Source organism: Nerophis ophidion, linkage group LG06 (genome assembly GCF_033978795.1).
Source record: "Nerophis ophidion isolate RoL-2023_Sa linkage group LG06, RoL_Noph_v1.0, whole genome shotgun sequence".
NCBI lineage: Eukaryota > Metazoa > Chordata > Actinopteri > Syngnathiformes > Syngnathidae > Nerophis > Nerophis ophidion.
In genome coordinates this window covers 52765690-52787900 of record NC_084616.1, presented here as the reverse complement: position 1 = coordinate 52787900, position 22211 = coordinate 52765690, and the positions used below count along the sequence as shown (strand labels likewise).

At 42.7% G+C, this 22211-nt stretch overlaps 2 protein-coding genes across 6 annotated transcripts in view; both read right to left on the bottom strand.

Annotated features, from left to right (window-relative positions):
* Positions 1-719: 719 nt before the first annotated feature.
* On the bottom strand, positions 720-5107 carry kctd6b (potassium channel tetramerization domain containing 6b). 5 transcript variants are annotated; one of them, XM_061904194.1, is made up of 3 exons: positions 4950-5107; positions 2693-2778; positions 720-2478 (listed from the first exon to the last, which is right to left on the bottom strand). In XM_061904194.1, exons 1-3 carry the CDS (start codon positions 5032-5034, stop codon positions 1792-1794), a joined length of 858 nt encoding a protein of 285 aa, XP_061760178.1. In that variant the 5' UTR covers positions 5035-5107; the 3' UTR covers positions 720-1791. The 5 variants fall into 5 exon arrangements, with proteins under 5 accessions (XP_061760178.1, XP_061760177.1, XP_061760180.1 ...); XM_061904193.1 differs by having other exon boundaries at positions 2693-2781; positions 4950-5094; XM_061904196.1 differs by having other exon boundaries at positions 2693-2781; positions 4908-5075.
* A 1188-nt stretch (positions 5108-6295) lies between these two features.
* The window catches only part of abhd6b (abhydrolase domain containing 6, acylglycerol lipase b), a 57456-nt gene continuing 41540 nt past the window's right edge, over positions 6296-22211 (bottom strand). The window contains exons 3-10 of the mRNA XM_061904192.1: positions 10402-10533; positions 9924-10080; positions 8593-8706; positions 8375-8507; positions 8115-8272; positions 7991-8045; positions 6813-6913; positions 6296-6708 (exon numbers count right to left, since the gene is read on the bottom strand). Coding sequence (XP_061760176.1) covers positions 6529-6708; positions 6813-6913; positions 7991-8045; positions 8115-8272; positions 8375-8507; positions 8593-8706; positions 9924-10080; positions 10402-10526 — 1023 coding nt within the window. The 5' untranslated portion in view covers positions 10527-10533 and the 3' untranslated portion in view covers positions 6296-6528. The remainder of the gene's footprint in view (positions 6709-6812; positions 6914-7990; positions 8046-8114; positions 8273-8374; positions 8508-8592; positions 8707-9923; positions 10081-10401; positions 10534-22211) is intronic.

Below are 22211 nucleotides of genomic sequence, written 5' to 3'. Positions count from 1 at the left end.
TGATTAGATAAGACCCAGGTGGGCCATCTACACACCTGTCGCTGATTTCAAGGCCGGTCCTGGCAACACCCCGCTTCGCTGCAGGCCCGCAGGCCACGCCCCCTCCACATTTAGCTTCAAAATAACAATGTTATTACAAAGAATGAGAGACCTATTATACTCTAGAAATATTGGTCTTACTTAAAAATGCACGTGTTTAGTTGTGTTCAGTGTTAAAAAAATATTATATGGCTCTTAAGTAAATACATTCCAAAATATTTGGCTTCTTGGCTCGTTCAGTCAAAAAGGTTCCCGACCCCTGCACTAGGGCCAATTTAGTGTTGCCAAACAACCTATCCCCGGGTGCATGTTTTTGGAGGTGGGAGGAAGCCAGCATACCGGAGGGAACCCACGCATTCACGGGGAGAACATGCAAACTCCACACAGAAAGATCTCGAGCCCAGGATTGAACTCAGGACCTTCGTATTGTGAGGCACATGCACTAACCCTTGTTACACCGTGCTGCCCCCTAACATATTGAGACAAAATAGTGGCACTTCTTTTGTTGTTAGACATGTATTTGTTTGATATTCAGCCTGGATACATTTGACAACACTGTCACCTTTCCTTAAACGGGCTCCAATACATTTTAAAGCCATAATGGAATTTGATGACAGTAGATTTGTTTGATTTATAAGAACGAAGCGAAAATGTACACATCAGGACAGTAGGTCAAACACTTGACAAATGGAAAAATGGGTTTATTGATCACAAAAGTGTAACAGTATGACATACAGCTAGAATCTGGAAATATTTAAAGTACAAAAATCCCTTTGAGATTTAAGAATTTATTGCCATGCCTAAATAACATAACACACAACTACCCACACTACACATACATTAAACACATGCAACAACTACACAGGTTAGAAACAATACCATGAAGACTACGAGGATTATTTTAAAACCGTGTCACTGTGCAATCAGCGTTTACACGCCAACTGTACAATATTTAACATATTTATTTACATATTTTATCCACAATAAAAAGCCTGCAGAGCATAGGAGGTAGGAAATACTGACTCTCTCCCCCTCAGCACACTGGGAATCAGCACTACTCCTCTCTAGTCAGTTTCACTAGTCACTTTTTATTGTCTCGTTTTTTTGTTTTTTACATTGCCTCTTAAGTGGTCTTAGGCCACATTGTATATTGTGTTGTTTCTGTATATTGTGTGGTTCTTGTTTTTTTAAATGCAAAGCACCTCAGGGAAGCAACCTAAATTCCGTTGGACCTGTACATGCACAATAACAATAAAGATCATTCATTCATTAAGTCCAGTAATGAATTACAGATCAAAGGTGGACAACTGTTAATGCAAATGTCATTCTTCAACAAAGTGCCACAAGAGCAGTCAAGTCCATAAAGGTTGATGGGGCCAGAGACAAACATATTTTGTGTGCAGCATTTTTTAGTTAACTATAATACACAACCTTGCATAAAACAAATCAATGATTAATAGGCTACCATATATAGGCAACAGTTTCCAATTAATGTCTTAAATTCACAATTACTTTATTGCAGAGTAACAGTGGCAGCACATATTGCTAATTTCCTTAGGAGCATATACATTATTGCTACTAAATACTTTAAAATGGCACATTATGTGTTAAGCTGTGCTTCTTAAGGTTTGACATTTTAAAAGAACAAAAACCTTTTTTCTTTTAACGTAATGCATTTATATTTGGTCATAAAATCACAATACATGTAACATCTTCCAATAACAGATGAGAACAAATGTCCTTCACAATAAGTCAGTCTGCAACTATGTGAGCCGGTCTACAGAAAGTCCAGTGATGTTCTACCGTGTTCTCATTTGCTCGCTCGCTCATGTGATGCACTCGGGTGTTACGGATGGTGAAGCCTTGTTTCATGATGTAGTCCATAAGGTGAACACGCAGGGACACCTCCTGATGATAGTCACACGGTCCGAACGTGAAGGACACCTGGCAGTCTCTGGTGTCCATCATGTGTTTGTCCCATTTGGTGAAGTTTTTGGAAATTCCTTCCAACAGGGCATGGACCTTTGTGGTTATGGTTAGCTGTGTGATGATGACAGCTACTGGGTTGGAATATTTGGACAGTTTGCGGGTGCTTGAAAGCTCGACGACCTGCTCGAAGATGTCTGGAGGGTACAGCGGCTTGGGGTCACTGAGGCAATGGATCAAAGGTTCGATCTGGTAGAAGTCAGCCTCTTTCCTCAGAAGGTCTGTCTCTGTGAAGTCAACCGGGAGGGTCAGCTCCGATGTCCGCAGGAAGTTTAGGATGTATCTGAAAAGTGTCCCGTCACGATCGATGAAGTAATTTCCTTTGGAATCACGGGTTGTTGGGAAGTCTCCCCGGAACATGGCACCCAGCATGGAGTCTGGATAACGCTGCAGTGTGGACAAGCTGGTCGTGTACAGGTGACCTCCTACGTTTAAGGTAACAGGAGTGGTCATCTAGGGCGAAAGCAAGGGAGGCATTACCTTTTTAATTTATCTATGTCAAGACACAAAATGAATTATTATTACATATACACATACAACAGAGACTTTTTAAGGAAAAGATTAAGCTTCTTTTGTTACCAAAATGATCTAACTTTATATTACAACTAGTCTTACGTTTTTCCACATTTAACATTACGGTTGCATTGTCTCGCCGGGAATCCCTTACCCTATGGCCCCAGTCTCCATTATCCATTTGTAGAAAAATACACACTTGGTCCGAACCAAAAACAGTGGACGTGACTGGGCTCAATTCTGCTGTGAAACAAACGCACACACAAACACATTTAAATGTAACCTGTAATATCTTTTAATCTTCACAGTAAACAGATTTTGCTGTGCCATTATCTGTCATTATACATTTAAGGGTCAAAATATTTAATAGTGAAATTGTGTTGATTAATTTAAGAGGCTGCTGCATATTATTACTTACAAAAAATAGCATTACATTCATTGTATTGTAAAACTCATTGAACTATTTTGTAACTTTGCCTTCAACTTATTGATGATTTACCAGCAAAAACACAGGAAAAATATCAAGCAAACAAAAAATACTAACATCTACAAATGTGTGTAATTTAAAGGCCTACTGAGATTAGATTTTCTTCTTTAAACGGGGATAGCAGGTCCATTCTATGTCATACTTGATAATTTCGCGATATTGCCATATTTTTGCTGAAAGGATTTAGTAAAGAACATTGACGATAAAGTTCACAACTTTTGGTCGCTAATAAAAAGCCTTGCCTGACCGGAAGTATCAGACGATGTGCGCGTGGCGTCACCGGTTGTGGAGCTCCTTACATCAATCAAATCAAATCAACTCAACTTTATTTATATAGCACATCCTCACAGTGTTTAAAATCATAGCCACCAGCAACGAGAGCGATTCGGACCGAGAAAGCGACGATTTCCCCATTAATTTGAGCGAGGATGAAAGATTCGTGGATGAGGATAGTCAGAGTGAAGGACTAGAGAGAAGAAAAAAAAAAGGCGAAGGCAGTGGGAGCGATTCAGATGTTATTAGACACATTTACTAAGATAATTCTGGAAAATCCCTTATCTGCTTATTGTGTTACTAGTGTTTTAGTGAGATTATATGGCACCTGAAAGTCAGAGGGGTATGGCCATGGGTGTGGTGACCGCCAGTGTCTCCGATTGCAGGAGGTAGGAGTGTCCGCAGCTGCAGGAGGACGCGAACTCCGCTCATAACTACGGTAAGAGCAGACTTACTACCACAATTTTCTCACCGAAACCTGCCGGTTGACATGTTGTAAAGAACCATGTTCGCTTGACCGCTCTGTTCCATAGTAAAGCTTCACCTTTGGGAATGTAAACAAGGAAACACCGGCTGTGTTTGTGTTGATAAAGGCAGCTGCAATACACCGCATCCCACCTACATCTTTCTTCTTTGACTTCTCCATTATTAATTGAACAAATTGCAAAAGATTCAGCAACACAGATGTCCAGAATACTGTGTAATTATGCGATTGAAGCAGACGACTTTTAGCCATGAGCAGTGCTGGAAGAACATGTCCGCAACAACCGGTGACGTCACGCGTCATCATTCCACAACGTTTTCAACAGGACACTTCGCGGGAAATTTAAAATTACAATTCAGTAAACTAAAAAGGCCGTATTGGCATGTCTTGCAATGTTAAGATTTCATCATTGATATATAAACTATCAGACTGCGTGGTCGGTAGTAGTGGGTTTCAGTAGGCCTTTAACAATATATAGAATATGTACACATATTGTCAAAATAATATTAGCATTGATTTTAATATAGGCATTAATTTTACTACACACAATTGGTTTATTAAAATAAAGTGATTAGAGCAATTGGTTTATAAAAATAACGTGATTAGAGCAAAATGACTAAACCAAAGCTAAAAAATACTTAAGTACATAGATTTTTCGGCTCCCCAAACACCTCTTTTCAAATGACAACTTCCGTAATAATTAATATAATCATTTGAAATGACAAACAATACAAAAAAACATATTTTCCTCAAATACACCTAAAAAAGAACTGGAACAATAGCTTAACGTGTTAATATTGATCCAAAGCTGACACTACCAACCATTTATCCATTTCCTACCGCTTGTCCCTTTTGGGGCATTGGTATCTATAAATCGATCAAGCTAATGTTTGTTCAGTAAAAGCTTACAAACCAGAGTCCACCTCACGCTTTTCTGTCTCAGCCTTGTCAAAGCAAAATCAAAGAGATAATATAAATATTCAAATTGTCCATACTACCGCAATCAAAATGACTTTTGAATGGAACCAGAACAGTTAATGCTAACTAGCTAAACCCTCGCTTGCTAGCTGTAGTAAGGCTGGCGAGCTACTAGCGGTGTAGCTAACGTTAGGACTAAGATTTTACCTCTGGAAACCATTTATCAGAAGCCATGAAATAAAACATCACCGTCTTTCTCTTTTGGTTCCCCGGGCCGTGTCTCGTTGTCTCGATAGAGAGATGTGACGTTGTTGTTCAGTGAGGCAGACAGCATGCACTCATTGATGTTCACCGCAGTCACGTGATCCGCAACACTGTGCTTTGTGGTACCCGTTTACACTACCGGAACCCATTTCAAAATAAAATCACCGTGTTTTGAATTATGTTTTTTACACTATTAGCACTATTGTATCTTTTGTCACGTCCTTTTTTTATTTCAATTCTGACATACAGCAGACCTCAATAGTTCCAACCAGGAACTATTGCTGTGACTTTTCAAAATAAAAGGACAAACATGTCTCTCTATAACAGTGGTTCGTAACCTTGTTGGAGGTACCGAACCCCACCAGTTCCATCCATCCATCCATTTTCTACCGCTTATTCCCTTTCGGGGTCACGGGGGGCGCTGGCGCCTGTCTCAGCTACAATCGGGCGGAAGGCGGGGTACACCCTGGACAAGTCGCCACCTCATCGCAGGGCCAACACAGATAGACAGACAACATTCACACTCACATTCACACACTAGGGACAATTTAGTGTTGCCAATCAACCTATCCCCAGGTGCATGTCTTTGGAAGTGGGAGGAAGCCGGAGTACCCGGAGGGAACCCACGCATTCACGGGGAGAACATGCAAACTCCACACAGAAAGATCCCGAGCCTGGATTTGAACCCAGGACTGCAGGACCTTCGTATTGTGAGGCAGACGCACTAACCCCTCTGCCACCGTGAAGCCCCCCACCAGTTTCATATGCATATTCACCGAAACCTTCTTTAGTAAAAAAACTAAATTTTTTTTTTTTTCAAATTCAAGACAAAGTTATATGTTTTTGTTAACAGTTTAGTATGGGGAACATATTCTAAGTAACAAATACTTAATTTAAGAGTTATTTGGACACTAGGGGAACATATTCTAAGTAATAAACACTTAATTTAGAGTTATTTGGTTAGGGTCAGGGTTAGAGGGTTAGGGTTACAAAAGGGCCATGCCGAATAAGGCATTAATAAGTACTTAATAAGGACTAGTTAAGAGCCAATATGTTATTAATTTTCAAGTTAATAAGCAACTAATTAATGGTGAATATATTCCCCATACTAAAGTGTTGCCATGTTTTTTTTACTGGTGCACAAAATTACGGTGCATGAACATCACCTTGTTCAAAGGAGAAAACCAACACAGTAGGCCGATAGGGGAGAAGTTTTTATTTACACGATTAATTGGGTGTGTTTTGACCGCTGCCGAACCCCTGAGGCCGACTCACCGAACCCCTAGGGTTCGATCGAACCCGGGTTAAGAACCACTGCTCTATAATCTTAAAAAAAAAAAAAAAGGTTTATTTATCTAAAAATATCCCAACAATGCACAATCTCACATTTGAATGATGGGGCAAACAATGGGGCACAGGAATTTGACCATATGGAATTACAATAAATGGTGAGCTAACCTTCAGGCTGCACCAATAATGCTAATATTTACCACTGCAGTCTCTATACAATATGTCCATGAGTGACACCAGTTAATAAGCATTACACATACGGAACATTTTCATTTCAGGATGATTTCTTGTATCCGCCTCTTGTATCTTGCTGCAGTATAATAAACTCCAGAATGAGTTTGGCTGTGCGACAAGGCCTCTCCATCACTACAGAGTGACCGCAGTTTTCCAGCAGGTCCACTCTGCATGCTGGCAAGATGTCTGCAATGACGGCGGCACCAGACACGTCCACCACCTAAAATGGAAACATTCACACCGTGTTGTATTGTTTATTGTACTCATCATCATAAAATGACACACTGAAATTGTAGGTCTGATACAAATTCATTTCATTTTTACCTGATCCTGTTTGCCCCATATAACCTGTAAAGGTGCAGTGATGAGATGCAAGTGTTCCTGTAAGGCATATCTGGATTTCTCATCCACAATCTCCATGAACACTGTGAAAAACAAATACAATTACTCTTGCATGATTAACCATATTGTAGGACAGGGATATGCAACTAAACTACATATCCCATAGGGCAGTGGTTCTCAACCTTTTTTCAGTGATGTACCCCCTGTAAACATTTTTTTAATTCAAGTACCCCCTAATCAGAGCAAAGCATTTTTGGTTGAAAAAAATAGATAAAGAAGTAAAATACAGCACTGTGTCATCAGTTTCTGATTTATTAAATAGTATAACAGTGCAAAATATTGCTCATTTGTAGTGGTCTTTCTTGAACTATTTGGAAAAAAGATAACTAAACACTTGTTGAAAAATAAAGTGAATCAATTATAAATAAAGATTTCTACACATAGAAGTAATCATCATTTCTTCACAAAAAAAGAAATCTTTAACATTAATATTTATGGAACATGTCCACAAAAAATCTAGCTGTCAACACTGTTTTTTTGCCAGTTTATAAATTTACATTCATATTTTGTTGGAGTATTATTCAATAAATATATTTATAAAGGATTTTTTAATAGTTGCAATTTTTAGAATATTTAAAAAAAATCTCACTTGTACCTTGGCATACCTTCAAGTACCCCCAGGGGTACGCGTACCCCCATTTGAGAACCACTGCCATAGGGCACATCTGGGCAAATTAAGGCCGGGGCCACATGCGACCCATTAAGCTTTTCAATCTGGCCCGCCGGACAGTCCCAAAATTAATTTTTTACATTTTTTAAGATCGAAACTGTAGCCGGCATTATGATGTGCAGTGATGTTTTCAAATAACCGTAAGTCTTGAATTATACAAAGTCTTTCATGGTATACTAGTACAGTAACTATGGTAATCTAAGTCACAGCAGCTCAGATGAGGCACTAAGCAGTGTGGGTGGGGTGCGTTTCCACAGAGTGTTTCCAGAGCGGCCAGCCTGAGATAGGGGTGCCAGGGACAGATGCGGAAGGATATTTTTACAACCAAGTTCTAAATCTTAGTGAAATTTAGTGAAATCTGAACTGATTTTATAGGTCATCATTCACTGGCCATATTTGGCACCTAAATAGGATATTTAAATAAACTTACCTTCCTCATAAAAATAATTGTGGGGCTCTCGGACATCCACCAGTCCTTGAAGAATCTAAACAACATGAGACAAGCAGCATAAGATAAAATGACATATTGAACAACAAGAAAAGTTGAACCTGACCTGTTGAGGGATTTTGAAGCGAACATGGGAACACAGTCTAAACATGTCCTCCATCTCATCAGGTGTAGTTGGGATCAACGGGATATTCAGTCTGAAATTGCTCTGTTCCAAGTCTTGCAGATGATTGTCGAATTTGGTCTCGCATGGGTGTTTGATACCTTTAGGGTGAAATTTAAATAAATAATAGCACGTATGAAAGATATTTTCCAACATATTTAGTAGTACAGAAAATAAATACATGCTCACATACAAGTACTGACCGTCTGGACAAATGAGAGTCAGGCTACATATTTCGGAGGGATAGGTAGCGGCGTAGACCCCAGCTACATTGCCTCCCATGGAGGTTCCAATCACATGGAAAGGTTTACGATTCAAGCGAAGGGTTTCCACAAACTGAGAAGGATGAAAGCACCAAAACAGAGTTTTGGAGTACAAACACTGAAGCAGCTTATGACCACATGATTGTATCAATTTGTACCTGATGAATCCTACTGACTTGCCCAAGAATGGAATAATCCTCTGTGTTGGTGCGTGTTGTGCCCTCATGGCCTGGCATGTCCACACATAAAATGTGCAGATGTTTTGGTAGATACTAACAAACAGAACAAGGATGAATGTGTATTTAAATGACAAGTAGGTTTTCTTATTTTCATTCAGAACCAGGCAAATAATACACTTAGACAAGGATAGGGGTCTTCAAAGTATGAGGCACTGGAACCACTTTATGAGAGGTGCAGCTGTTTGAGACAAAGAAAACCCCCTTTTCCACCAAAACACCACAACATTTGCTAATGAAAATCTATTTTGAGGAAGTAGGAGAGGACATAAACCGTATTATATTCTTTGAGGAGAGCCTTTAAGTTTCACACTTTGAAAACCCCCTGAACGTGAACGTTATGAATAATGCTTTTCTAGAAATAATGTTAGAAAAAAGATTTAGTTTATATTCTATTGCTTCAATTAATCATTGAGTGGAATGATTAAAAATTGATAAATCTGGACTGCATGGAGTGCCTGAAACTTAAATGTGTGAAGATACTCTAGTTTCCGCACAGCTGCTGCCATAGAACCTGACAGCGGTGGTGCATAGGTATCGTGATCTGTGTGACAGCAAACAGCAAAAACGTTTTATTCTTTAATTTTTTACAAGTTAAAAGTGACTTGTCCAGGATGTACCCTGCCTTCCACCCGACTGCAGCTGAGATAGGCTCCAGCGACCCCCTGCAACCACGAACGGGACAGGCGGTAGAAAACGGATGAATGGAAGATGTGCATTCATTAGAAAAATAGAATGAAGGGTATGGCAAGCAGAAAAGTCATTGTTTGTAAAAACTAGTTCCCCTAAAATACACATTGAGGCTATAAAGTTTGTTTTGTCTGATAACTTGATTAATCGAACAAACTAATCGATAGATTAATAAAATAATCGAGTGCTGCAGCCCCAGTTTTTACATTTTTGAATGAGGCTTAACACATTTGCTTCCCCAGCAAAAATCACAATAAACATTACTAAGCCAATTTAATGAATATCAATCACTAGATGTACTACTGTAAAAATAACTAAAATAATACAATAATAATTAAGAGAAAACATAAAGTTAACAACTATTATGATTAAATCAGAAGAATGTTCTTGGAATTTCTATTTAAGTAATTTTTTAAATACTTAACATTCCTGAAAACTAACATGTGTTATTGTATTTTAAAAGCTATGTCATACACGAGCAATGTTATTTTACAGATAGAGTTGAATAAAGGCTTGCTAAAGGCAACAAGCGATGACACATGAAGGGATACACTTCTCCTAACCTTGACAACTGTGAGCCAGGTGTCTTTGTGAGCAGAAAAGCCATGCAGCATCAGAATGGATGGCCTCATCCCGGGCTTTCCTCTGCTGGAGTAACAGAAGCGATAGCTTCCACAGTCTGCATAGTGGACCTGAAGGCCGAGAGTCCTTCTCCAGTACCTGCACATGAGCAGATATATCAGCACATTCTTTATTTTATTCTATTATAGTGATTTTTTGTTATTTGTTTATTAGTTTTTAATCTATGCAGCACTTTAAAATCATACTGTATAAATAAAAAAAACAACCTTGACCTTGTCCTCCATCCATCCATCCATTTTCTACCGCTTGTCCCTTGATTTTGTCCTAACGTACTGTAATTGGTTAATTTCTCATCGCCAACATTCACAAAACAATGCAATTCAAAGTTCGGTCAAAACATTGTCTGCCGAGTTTCATTGAGAGAACTCATCAAATACATGAAGCAGGTATCAAACTTACCAGTAGTAGACTTTAATGAGCGCTGAGGGCCACAGAAGGAATGAAGCAACAAATGCCAAAATGGGAAGAGCCAATGTTCCCCCAGCAATTATAAACAGGTTAACAACATCCAATTCTGCTGCCATAACTTGCCTGGGAAAACAAAGTGTTTATATAGGTCAGGTATTACAAGAATGACAAGACATCTGTGGAGGGTTAAACTAACTATTCGGAATATTCTTACAATCATAGTTTAAACACAAATATTTACAAAAAGGTTTCAAGAAGCAATACTTGTTATCATATAATTTCTTCTATTAACAAGTATAAAAAATAACTTATTATTCAACTGATTTTTTTCACCCCCGATGGCAGTCGTATGCAGACATGCAGGTTAAATTCTTTGAGTTATCCTTACAACATGCTAATACTTATTTTTTTTCCCCTGAAAGCATTTTAAAAGATTTTCATATTAATGATACATTTAAATAATAATAATAAAAAAAACAAGCAGCAACCTTGTGGAGTCCAGTTAGTCCCATCAGATTATGCTGGGTCTGGATAAACTCATTGATTTATAGTCATCACAGAGGGGAAACTGGGCCACTAGATTATTCGGTCACTCTTTTAAAGTGACCGCACAGGATCGCGATTGTGAAATAAAAAACAACACATCAATACCGGAGCAAAAACATTTGCATGACATTAGATTGTTAGTCGTGCTGAACATCTGCATTTGAAGAAGGGACTGTATCCTCGCTGTGTGCTCAGACTTCAAGTACTAACTGTGCCACTGGGTGTCATGAGAGAGAGAGACTGTGTCTAGTGTGCTGACTTCAGGAGTGACATCTGAGGCAGTAAAACATCCCAATAAGTTATTTTAAAGGGGAACTTTGATAACAAACATCATGCACTTCTTTAATCCCCAAATGTATGTGCAGCTAACAGTACAAATAACAAGATATATTGACATAAAGAGACAATTATGTAACAGTTAACAAGATGCCACTTGCATAAGGCTGTATTTAAAGAAAACATACCCCAAAAGGGACAAGCGGTAGAAAAATGGATGGATGGATGGATGTTGTCCTAACACATAGAACTCACTTGAATTTCTCAATACATCCAGTTGGATTAAGACAATTAAAGCATAAATGTAGTTGTCTATGATAAGTAAATGGACAGTATGTGAGTGTGAAACACATACATACAATACAATTATAACATTTAAACTATGCAGAACCAAGGATTGCACTGCAAACATCCGATGGCGTGCTTAGTTGGTATTTTGCTGCAACCCTGGACCTCTACTGATGACCTAGATACAGAACAAATTGGAGCAGAACAAATGGATACAGAGACACACTCGGCCAGGGATAGTTTTTTTTCCAATATTCGGGTGTGTATAGAGGCTGTATCTCACAAACTACTTATTTCTCAGTTGGTCACATGGTCTCCAGCTTGATAGGGATTGTTTGAATGCAGCCAGTTTGCCAACATTGTGAGCGATTAAAACTAAAGTCCACAGAGTGTTGTGAAATCTGAAACTTTGCAAAGCATGTCTCTTTCTGTTGAGAAAAATTCAGCTTACCCTTCAGCAAACTTAAGTTGAAAACAAAGTGTGGCTCGCCTTCTGGGCACAACTTGACTGAATACATAGCCCTGTCATTTCCCAGCTTCGGATGATCACCACAGCTTTTGCATTAACTCAAGAGTTCCTGAGACTTCTCACAACCTCCAGCCAAATGTTTGTTCTTCATGAAGTACATGGGGACCCATGCAGTCCGACTAATAAGATAAATATTAGTTACTGCCTTACAGTTTGCATCCTGCGCATCACTTTTCATAGCTTGATTTGATTTGGGTTTTGTCCGTCTCTGCTCATACAGGATGTTTATATTTAGGATATCCTGATATAATGCATTTTCAAAGCATGGGCTTACTGAATGAAAGCAAACATGTATTCTGTGTTTTGCTTACCACAACACAAACCCACGTTTGAAGACACTGGCCTTGTAAGATATTCCAACAAGTTGAATGAGGACTGATGTTCAATGAGTGGGAAAAACATGTTTAGGAGTTACGTGTGAGTCATGTAGACCACATTCAGATGTGAGGTTTATAAATATAAATCTTTGGTTGAGAAATAGCTTCTCACGATTGTCAAAGTACAGAAGATGCCTTATGAACAGCTTGGGTGGTGGTTAGGTTCAGGTCTAATGCCAAGTTGATATTTTTCTGTGAAAATATATGTTTTTTCAGGTGAAAAAATTTATTTTGTCATACATATACTGTACTTGGCATGTTTTTTGCAAAAAGGAAAGAACATCTTACCTGTTTTATTAAGAACAGTAATATTTTTTTTGCGTTATAAACCATTTGTACAGTCTTAAATTTTACAATATTGAAAAAACTCCTCTCTGAGCTGCAACCTTATCGTGGTAGAGGAGTTTGCGTGTCCCAATGATCCTAGGAGCTATGTTGTCCGGGGGCATAAAGCCCCCTGGTAGGGTCTCCCAAGGCAAACAGGTTCTAGGTGAGGGATCAGACAAAGAGCAGCTCGAAGACCTTTATGAAGAAGAAACATCATGGACCCAGATTTCCCTCGCCCGGACGCGGGTCACCGGGGCCCCCCTCTGGAGCCAGGCCCGGAGTTGGGGCACGATGGCGAGCGCCTGGTGGTCGGGCCTGTTCCCATGGGGCCCGGCCGGGCACAGCCCGAAGAGGCAACGTGGGTCACCCCTCCAATGGGCTCACCACCCATAGCAGGGGCCATAGAGGTCGGGTGCATTGTGAGCTGGGCGACAGCCGAAGGCAGGGCACTTGGCGGTCCGATCCTCGGCTACAGAAGCTAGCTCTTGGGACGTGGAACGTCACGTCACTGGGGGGGAAAGAGCCTGAGCTAGTGCGCGAAGTCGAGAAATTCCGGCTGGATATAGTCGGACTCACTTCGACGCACAGCAAGGGCTCTGGAACCACTTCTCTCGAGAGGGATTGGACCCTCTTCCACTCTGGCGTTGCCGGCAGTGAGAGGCGACGGGCTGGGGTGGCAATTCTTGTTTCCCCCCGGCTCAAAGCCTGTACGTTGGAGTTCAACCCGGTGTACGAAAGGGTAGCCTCCCTCCGCCTTCGGGTGGGGGGACGGGTCCTGACTGTTGTTTGTGCTTATGCACCAAACAGCAGTTCAGAGTACCCACCCTTTTTGGGAACGCTCGAGGGAGTACTGGAAAGTGCTCCCCCGGGTGATTCCCTTGTCCTACTGGGAGACTTCAACGCTCACGTTGGCAACGACAGTGAAACCTGGAGAGGCGTGATTGGGAAGAATGGCCGCCCGGATCTGAACCCGAGTGGTGTTTTGTTATTGGACTTTTGTGCTCGTCACAGTTTGTCGATAACAAACACCATGTTCAAACATAAGGGTGTCCATATGTGCACTTGGCACCAGGACACCCTAGGCCGCAGTTCCATGATCGACTTTGTAGTTGTGTCATCGGATTTGCGGCCTCATGTTTTGGACACTCGGGTGAAGAGAGGGGCGGAGCTTTCCACCGATCACCACCTGGTGGTGAGTTGGCTGCGATGGTGGGGGAGGATGCCGGACAGACCTGGCAGGCCCAAACGCATTGTGAGGGTCTGCTGGGAACGTCTGGCAGAGTCTCCTGTCAGACAAAGTTTCAATTCCCACCTCCGGAAGAACTTTGAACATGTCACGAGGGAGGTGCTGGACATTGAGTACGAGTGGACCATGTTCCGCACCTCTATTGTCGAGGCGGCAGATCGGAGCTGTGGCCGCAAGGTAGTTGGTGCCTGTCGGGGCGGCAATCCTAAAACCCCTTGGTGGACACCAGCGGTGAGGGATGCCGTCAAGCTGAAGAAGGAGTCCTATCGGGTCCTTTTGGCTCATAGGACTCCGGAGGCAGTGGACAGGTACCGACAGGCCAAGCGGTGTGCAGCTTCAGCGGTCGCGGAGGCAAAAACTCGGACATGGGAAGAGTTCGGGGAAGCCATGGAAAACGACTTCCGGACGGCTTCGAAGCGATTCTGGACCACCGTCCGCCGCCTCAGGAAGGGGAAGCAGTGCACTATCAACACCGTGTATGGTGCGGATGGTGTTCTGCTGACCTCGACTGCGGATGTTGTGGATAGGTGGAAGGAATACTTCGAAGACCTCCTCAATCCCACCAACACGTCTTCCTATGAGGAAGCAGTGCCTGGGGAATCTGTGGTGGACTCACCTATTTCTGGGGCTGAGGTCGCTGAGGTAGTTAAAAAGCTCCTCGGTGGCAAGGCCCCAGGGGTGGACGAGATCCGCCCGGAGTTCCTTAAGGCTCTGGATGCTGTGGGGCTGTCTTGGTTGACAAGACTTTGCAGCATCGCGTGGACATCGGGGGCGGTACCTCTGGATTGGCAGACCGGGGTGGTGGTTCCTCTCTTTAAGAAGGGGGACCGGAGGGTGTGTTCCAACTATCGTGGGATCACACTCCTCAGCCTTCCCGGTAAGGTTTATTCAGGTGTACTGGAGAGGAGGCTACGTCGGATAGTCGAACCTCGGATTCAGGAGGAACAGTGTGGTTTTCGTCCTGGTCGTGGAACTGTGGACCAGCTCTATACTCTCGGCAGGGTTCTTGAGGGTGCATGGGAGTTTGCCCAACCAGTCTACATGTGCTTTGTGGACTTGGAGAAGGCATTCGACCGTGTCCCTCGGGAAGTCCTGTGGGGAGTGCTCAGAGAGTATGGGGTATCGGACTGTCTTATTGCGGCGGTCCGTTCCCTGTACGATCAGTGCCAGAGCTTGGTCCGCATTGCCGGCAGTAAGTCGAACACATTTCCAGTGAGGGTTGGACTCCGCCAAGGCTGTCCTTTGTCACCGATTCTGTTCATAACTTTTATGGACAGAATTTCTAGGCGCAGTCAAGGCGTTGAGGGGTTCCGGTTTGGTAACCGCAGGATTAGGTCTCTGCTTTTTGCAGATGATGTGGTCCTGATGGCTTCATCTGACCGGGATCTTCAGCTCTCGCTGGATCGGTTCGCAGCCGAGTGTGAAGCGACCGGAATGAGAATCAGCACCTCCAAGTCCGAGTCCATGGTTCTCGCCCGGAAAAGGGTGGAGTGCCATCTCCGGGTTGGGGAGGAGACCATGCCCCAAGTGGAGGAGTTCAAGTACCTAGGAGTCTTGTTCACGAGTGAGGGAAGAGTGGATCGGGAGATCGACAGGCGGATCGGTGCGGCGTCTTCAGTAATGCGGACGTTGTACCGGTCCGTTGTGGTGAAGAAGGAGCTGAGCCGGAAGGCAAAGCTCTCAATTTACCGGTCGATCTACGTTCCCATCCTCAACTATGGTCATGAGCTTTGGGTCATGACCGAAAGGATAAGATCACGGGTACAAGCGGCCGAAATGAGTTTCCTCCGCCGTGTGGCGGGGCTCTCCCTTAGAGATAGGGTGAGAAGCTCTGCCATCCGGGAGGAACTCAAAGTAAAGCCGCTGCTCCTTCACATCGAGAGGAGCCAGATGAGGTGGTTCGGGCATCTGGTCAGGATGCCACCCGAACGCCTCCCTAGGGAGGTGTTTAGGGCACGTCCAACCGGTAGGAGGCCACGGGGAAGACCCAGGACACGTTGGGAAGACTATGTCTCCCGGCTGGCCTGGGAACGCCTCGGGATCCCCCGGGAAGAGCTAGACGAAGTGGCTGGGGAGAGGGAAGTCTGGGTTTCCCTGCTTAGGCTGTTGCCCCCGCGACCCGACCTCGGATAAGCGGAAGATGATGGATGGATGGATGGATGGATGAAAAAACTTAAAATTTTTTTACCTCAGGGGCCAAACTTTTCTACTGCAGAATTACTGAATTAATAATCGTGCTCTTGATTTTAATCATATTCAATAATTGTACCGAACCTACTTAAGTTCAAAACATTGGCTAATGATGTAAAACCCATCCATCCATCCATTTTCTACCGCTTCCATATTTGTTAATCACACTACATCAAGGGTTAGATAAGGCTAATTATAACATAAATACTAATAATACTGCAGAAGAAGTGACTCGTGAAAACTGATTTAAAATAAAATTAATGCACAATTACGCAGTCAATTCATCCATTTTCTGCCACTTATCCGGAGTCGAGTTGTGGGGGCACCAGCCTAAGCAGAGAAGCTCGGACTTCCGTTTTTCAGTCACTTCATTCAGCTCCTCCCGGGAGAACCCCAGGTCTTCCCAGGCTAGCTGGGAGACATAGTCCCCCCAAAAGTGTCCTGGGTTTTTTCCGTGGCCTCCTACCAGCCATACTTCTCCAAGGAAGCGTTCGGGGGGCATCCTGACCAGATACTCAACCCACCTCATATGGTTTCTCTCGATGTGGAGGAGCAGCGGCTTTACTTTGACATCCACCCGAATGACAAAGCTTCTCACCCTATCTCTAAGAGAGAACCCCACCCCCTGACGGAGGAAACTTATTTCAGCTGTTTGCACTAGTGATCTTGTCCTTTCGGTCATTACCCAAAACTCATTACTATAGGTGAGGATAAGCATGTAGATCAACCGGTATATTGACAGCTTTGCCTTCTGGCTCAGCTCCTTCTTTACCACAACGGATCGATACAGGGTTTGCATCAAAGCAGATGCAACACCAATCCACCTGTCGATCTCATGATCCACTCTACCCTCACTTGTCCAAAAGACTCCGAGGTACTTGAACTCCTCCACTTGGGGAAAGATCTCTTCCTCAACCCGGAGATGGCACTCCAACATTTTCCAACAGGACGAAAACCACACTGCTTCCCCTGAATCTGAGGTTTGACTATCCGGCAAAACCTCCTCTCCAGTACACCTAAATATATTGTCCCTATTCGGGAAGGCTGAGGAGTGTGATCCCAGGATAGTTGGAACACACCCTTCGGTTCCCCTTCTTAAAGAGAGGAACCACCACACCGGTCTGCCAATCCAGAGGCACCGCCCCTGATGTCCACGCAATGTTGCAGAATCTTGTCAACCAAGACAGCCCCACAGCATACAGAGCATTAAGGAAATCCAGGCGGATGTCATCCACCCCTGGGTCTCTGCCACAGGGGATCTTTTTAACTACCTCGGCAACCTCAACCCAAGAAATAAGAGAGTCCACCACAGATCCCCCAGGCACTGCTTCCTCATAGGAAGATGTGTAGGTGGGATTGAGGAGGTCATCAATGTATTCCCTACACTGATCTACAACATCCCGAGCCAAAGTGAGCAGCACACCATATATACCATACACAGTGTTAACAGTGTGCACTACTTCTCCCTCTTGAGGCAACGAATGGTGGTCCAGAATCCCTTCGAAGCAGTCTGGAAGTGGTTTTCTATGGTCTCCTTTGTCTGAATTTTTGCCTTCGCAACAGCCAAAGTCGCACTCCTTTTGGCCTGTCGGTACCTGTCCGCTGCTTCCGGAGTTCCACAAACCAAAAGGACCCGATAGGACTCCTCCTTCAGCTTGACGGCATTGGTGTCCACCAATCGATCCTGGGATAACTCCCACGACAGGCTCCAACCGCCTTGCGGCCACAGCTCCATTTTCCGGCTTTGACAATAGACATACAGAACATGGTCAAATCAGACTCAGTGTCCAGCGAATCACTCGTGACATGTTCGAAGATCTTTTGGAGGTGGGAATTGAAAGTCTCTCTGATGGGAAACTCTGCTAGATGTTCCTAGCAGACCCTCACAATGCATTTGGGCCTGCCAGGTCTGACCAGCATCCTTCCCCACCATTGGAGCTGACTCACCACAATGTGGTGATCAGTGGAAAGCTCCGCCCCTCTTTTCACTCTAGTGTCCAAAACATGAAATCGCAAATCCGATTACATAACCACAAAGTCGATTATCGAACTGCGGCGTAGGCCTGTTCCAAGTGCACATATGGACACCCTTACAGTATGTCTGAACATGGTGTTCTGTGACAAGCACAAACGTCAAATAACAAAACACCACTAGGTTTCAGATCTGGGCGGTTGTTTCTCCCAATCATGCCTCTAGGTTTTTGTTCGTTGTTGCTAATGTAAGTGTTAAAGTGCCCCAGCAGGAAAAGGGAATTATCTGGGGAACAACCCGCTAGTAAATCCAAAAAGGACGGTAATCTAAATTGCTTTTTGATGCATAAGCACAAAGAACAGTCAGGATCAGTCCCCCTACCTACCTATCTCGTCTACTGGGTTAAACTCCAACGTACAAGCTCTAAGCCATGAGTGCAACAAGTAATGGCACACCTGCCTCTCACTGCTTTCAACGCCAGAGGGGAAGAGAGTCCAGCCTCTCTCGAGAGCACTGAGTCCGACTGAAACCAGCCGGAACTTCTCCACTTAGCGCACCAGCTCAGGCTGTTTCCCCCCTAGCAAGGTGATGTTCCACGTCCCATGAGCTAGGTTCTGTAAAAGAGGATCCGACCCCAAGGGCCATGTCTTCAGCTGCCACCCAGTTCACATTGCGCCATACCTCTATGCCAACTCCTATGACCCACGTTGCTCCTTTGGATTGTGCCCAGCCGGGCCTAAAGGGGACAGCCTCGGCCATCTGGTGCTCGCCAATTAGCCCTACCTCCAGGTATGGCTCTGGAGGGAGGTTGGTGATGGGGGAAACCACGGTCCTCTTTGTCTGGTCCCTCACTTTTGTCTTGGAAGACCCTACCAGGAGGAATAGAAGCCCCCTGACAACATAACTCCTCCCAGTAGAACACTCAAACTCCTCAACCACGATAAGGTGGCCAGTCAGGAGAGCGACAATTACGCAGTGCTAAAATAAATACATTCTAACTAAATACAAACCCCGTTTCCATATGAGTTGGGAAATCGTGTTAGATGTAAATACAAACGGAATACAATGATTTGCAAATCATTTTCAACCCATATTCACTTGAATATGCTACAAAGACAATATATTTGATGTTCAAACTGATAAACATTTTTTTTTGCAAATAATAATTAACTTTAGAATTTGATGCCAGCAACACGTGATAAAGAAGTTGGGAAAGGTGGAAATAAATACTGATAAAGTTGAGGAATTCTCATCAAACACTTATTTGGAACATCCCACTAGTGTGGAGGCTAATTGGGAACAGGTGGGTGCTATTATTGGGTATAAAAGCAGCTACCACGAAATGCTAAGTCATTCACAAACAAGGTTCGGGTGAGGGTCACCAATTTGTAAGCAAATTGTCGAACAGTTTTAGAATAACATTTCTCAATGAGCTATTGCAAGGAATTTAGGGATTTTACCATCTACGGTCCGTAAAATCATCAAAAGGTTCAGAGAATCTGGAGAAATCACTGCACGTAAGCCATGATATTTCGGACCTTTGATCCCTAAGGCGGTACTGCATCAAAAACCGACATCAGTGTGTAAAGGATATCACCACATGGCTCAGGAACACTTCATAAAACCACTGTCAGTAACTACAGTTGGTCGCTACATCTGTAAGTGCAAGTTAAAACTCTACTATGCAAAGCCATTTATCAACAACACAAAGGAACGCTGCTGGCTTGGCTGGGCCCGAGCTCATCTAAGATGGACTGATGCAAAGTGGAACAGTGTTCTGTGGTCTGACGAGTCCACATTTCAAATTATATTTGGAAACTGTGGACGTGGTGTCCTCCCGAACAAAGAGGAAAATAACCATTCGGATTGTTATAGGCGCAAAGTTCAAAAGCCAGCATCTGTGATGGTATGGGGGTGTATTAGTGCCCAAGGCATTGGTAACTTACACATCTGTGGACGCACCATTAATGCCGAATGGTCCATACAGGTTTTGGAGCAACATATGTTGTCATCCAAGCAACGTTATCATGGACGCCCCTGCTTATTTCAGCAAAACAATGCTAAGCCACGTGTTACAACAGCATGGCTTCGTAGTAAAAGAGTGCGTGTACTTTCCTGGCCCGCCTGCAGTCCAGACATGTCTCCCATCGAAAATGTGTGGTGCATCATGAAGAGTAAAATACAACAACAAGACCCCAGACTGTTGAACAACTTAAGCTGTATATTATGCAAGAATGGTAAAGAATTCCACTTTTAAAGCTTCAACAAATTGCTTCCTCAGTTCCCAAACGTTTATTGAGTTTTGTTAAAAGAAAAGGTGATGTAACACAGTGGTGAACATGCCCTTTCCCAACTACTTTGGCACGTGTTGCAGCCATGAAATTCTAAGGTAATTATTATTTGCAAAAAAAAAAAGTTTAATGAGTTTGAACATCAAACATATTGTCTTTGTAGTGCATTCAACTGAGTATGGGTTGAAAAGGATTTGCAAATCATCGTATTCCATTTATATTTACATCTAACACAATTTCCCAACTCATATGGAAACGGGGTTTGTAGTATTACAAAAATATGTTTCTTAAAAAAATTGTCAATAAAATTAAAGTACAAATGATAATACATCTTCACCACTTTGGTCAACATTTTTGAGTTTAACAAACTTCTCTATGACTTTATATTGTTTCTTCTCTTTGTTTGATGTTGTCATTACTGCCGCAGGCTGTAGAAAAGTGTATTAGAACGGAGTACTGCTGCGGCCCATAAAGACCAAGGCTGAGAAACTGATATTTTTTGGCAGACCTCTAAGGGGTGTTCACGGGCCAACAATGGTTAAGAAAAACTGCACTCGTGAAACAATGATGCTATCCATAACTATTTTCACCAAGTTCTAATCAATATTATTACAATCCTTAGAAATTTATTTTTTACATTTCTTAATATTTTTTATTATCTCACTTGTCTCCACACCTCGTTAAAACATTGAGCACCCGCTAATTTCTTCCTGAACCTGAAATTCTCCATCTCATGTTTGTGGATCCATTATTTGCCCTGCCAGTTTGACAAAACTATCATCAAACCCATCCACCACTTCATTCATATTTTTCAAATTTTATTGTAAAAACATTCAGAATAAGTTATTTCAGTTTATCCGTTTCTACTCATACTATTTAATATTTTCCTTTCATATCATTATTTTTTTCTCGTATTTTGTCTCAATATTCCTTTTTACATGCACTCATAATACTAATCTATTCTTGTATTCTTAAAATGTATTATTTGAATAAATTGTTACTGTATTGTTATTTGGGTCAAATGCAGAGAATAATTTCACCACACCTAGTGTGTGTGTGACAATCATGGGTACTTTAACTTTTTAGTACTTTAACTGTATTTCATGTTATATCAAATTGTATACAATTCTTATTAATTTGTTTTTCTTCCTGCATGCAGACAATAATCCTTCAGGGATCTAAGGCCTCTCCTTGTAGATAGACTTTGCTTTGTATTGTTGCAGGGTACAGTGTTTATTGTACAGTGTTGTAATTACATTAAGAAAGGTCTCATAAGCTTGATCATAATTATTAGATTTTTAAACTACCGTCCAAACTTGTGTTAAAAGTTTACTTGTAAATGCATTAAGAGTCTTGTCATGTCCTTTTGGCAGTGGACAGGTAGCGGCGTGCGGCTTCGGTGGTCGTAGAGGCAAAAACTCGGACATGGGAGGAGTTCGGGGAAGCCATAGAAAACGACTTCCGGGCAGTTTTGAAGCGATTCTGGACTACCATCTGCCACCTCAGGAGTGAATTTTTTGGAGAGTTCCTGAATCCCACCTACACGTCCTCCTGTGAGGAAGCTTTGCCTGGGGAATCTGTGGTTGGCTCTCCTATTTCTGGGGCTGAGGTTGCCTAGGTAGTTAAAAAGCTCCTCGGTGGCAAGGGCCTTGGGGGGACGAGATTCGCCCGGAGTTTCTTAAAGGGGAACATTAACACCAGACCTATGTAAGCGTCAATATATACCTTGATAGTGCAGAAAAAAGACCATATATTTTTT

Bases quoted from the DNA above. Each gene is read 5' to 3' on its own strand.
- kctd6b (XM_061904193.1), bottom strand. From the start codon at position 5,034: ATGCTGTCTGCCTCACTGAACAACAACGTCACATCTCTCTATCGAGAC. The intron at 2,782-4,949 runs GTGATGTTTTAT...TTTGTTTCACAG, and splicing joins GGAACCAAAAGAGAAAGACG to CAGAATTGAGCCCAGTCACG. The intron at 2,479-2,692 runs GTAAGGGATTCC...CTTTCGCCCTAG, and splicing joins ATGGAGACTGGGGCCATAGG to ATGACCACTCCTGTTACCTT.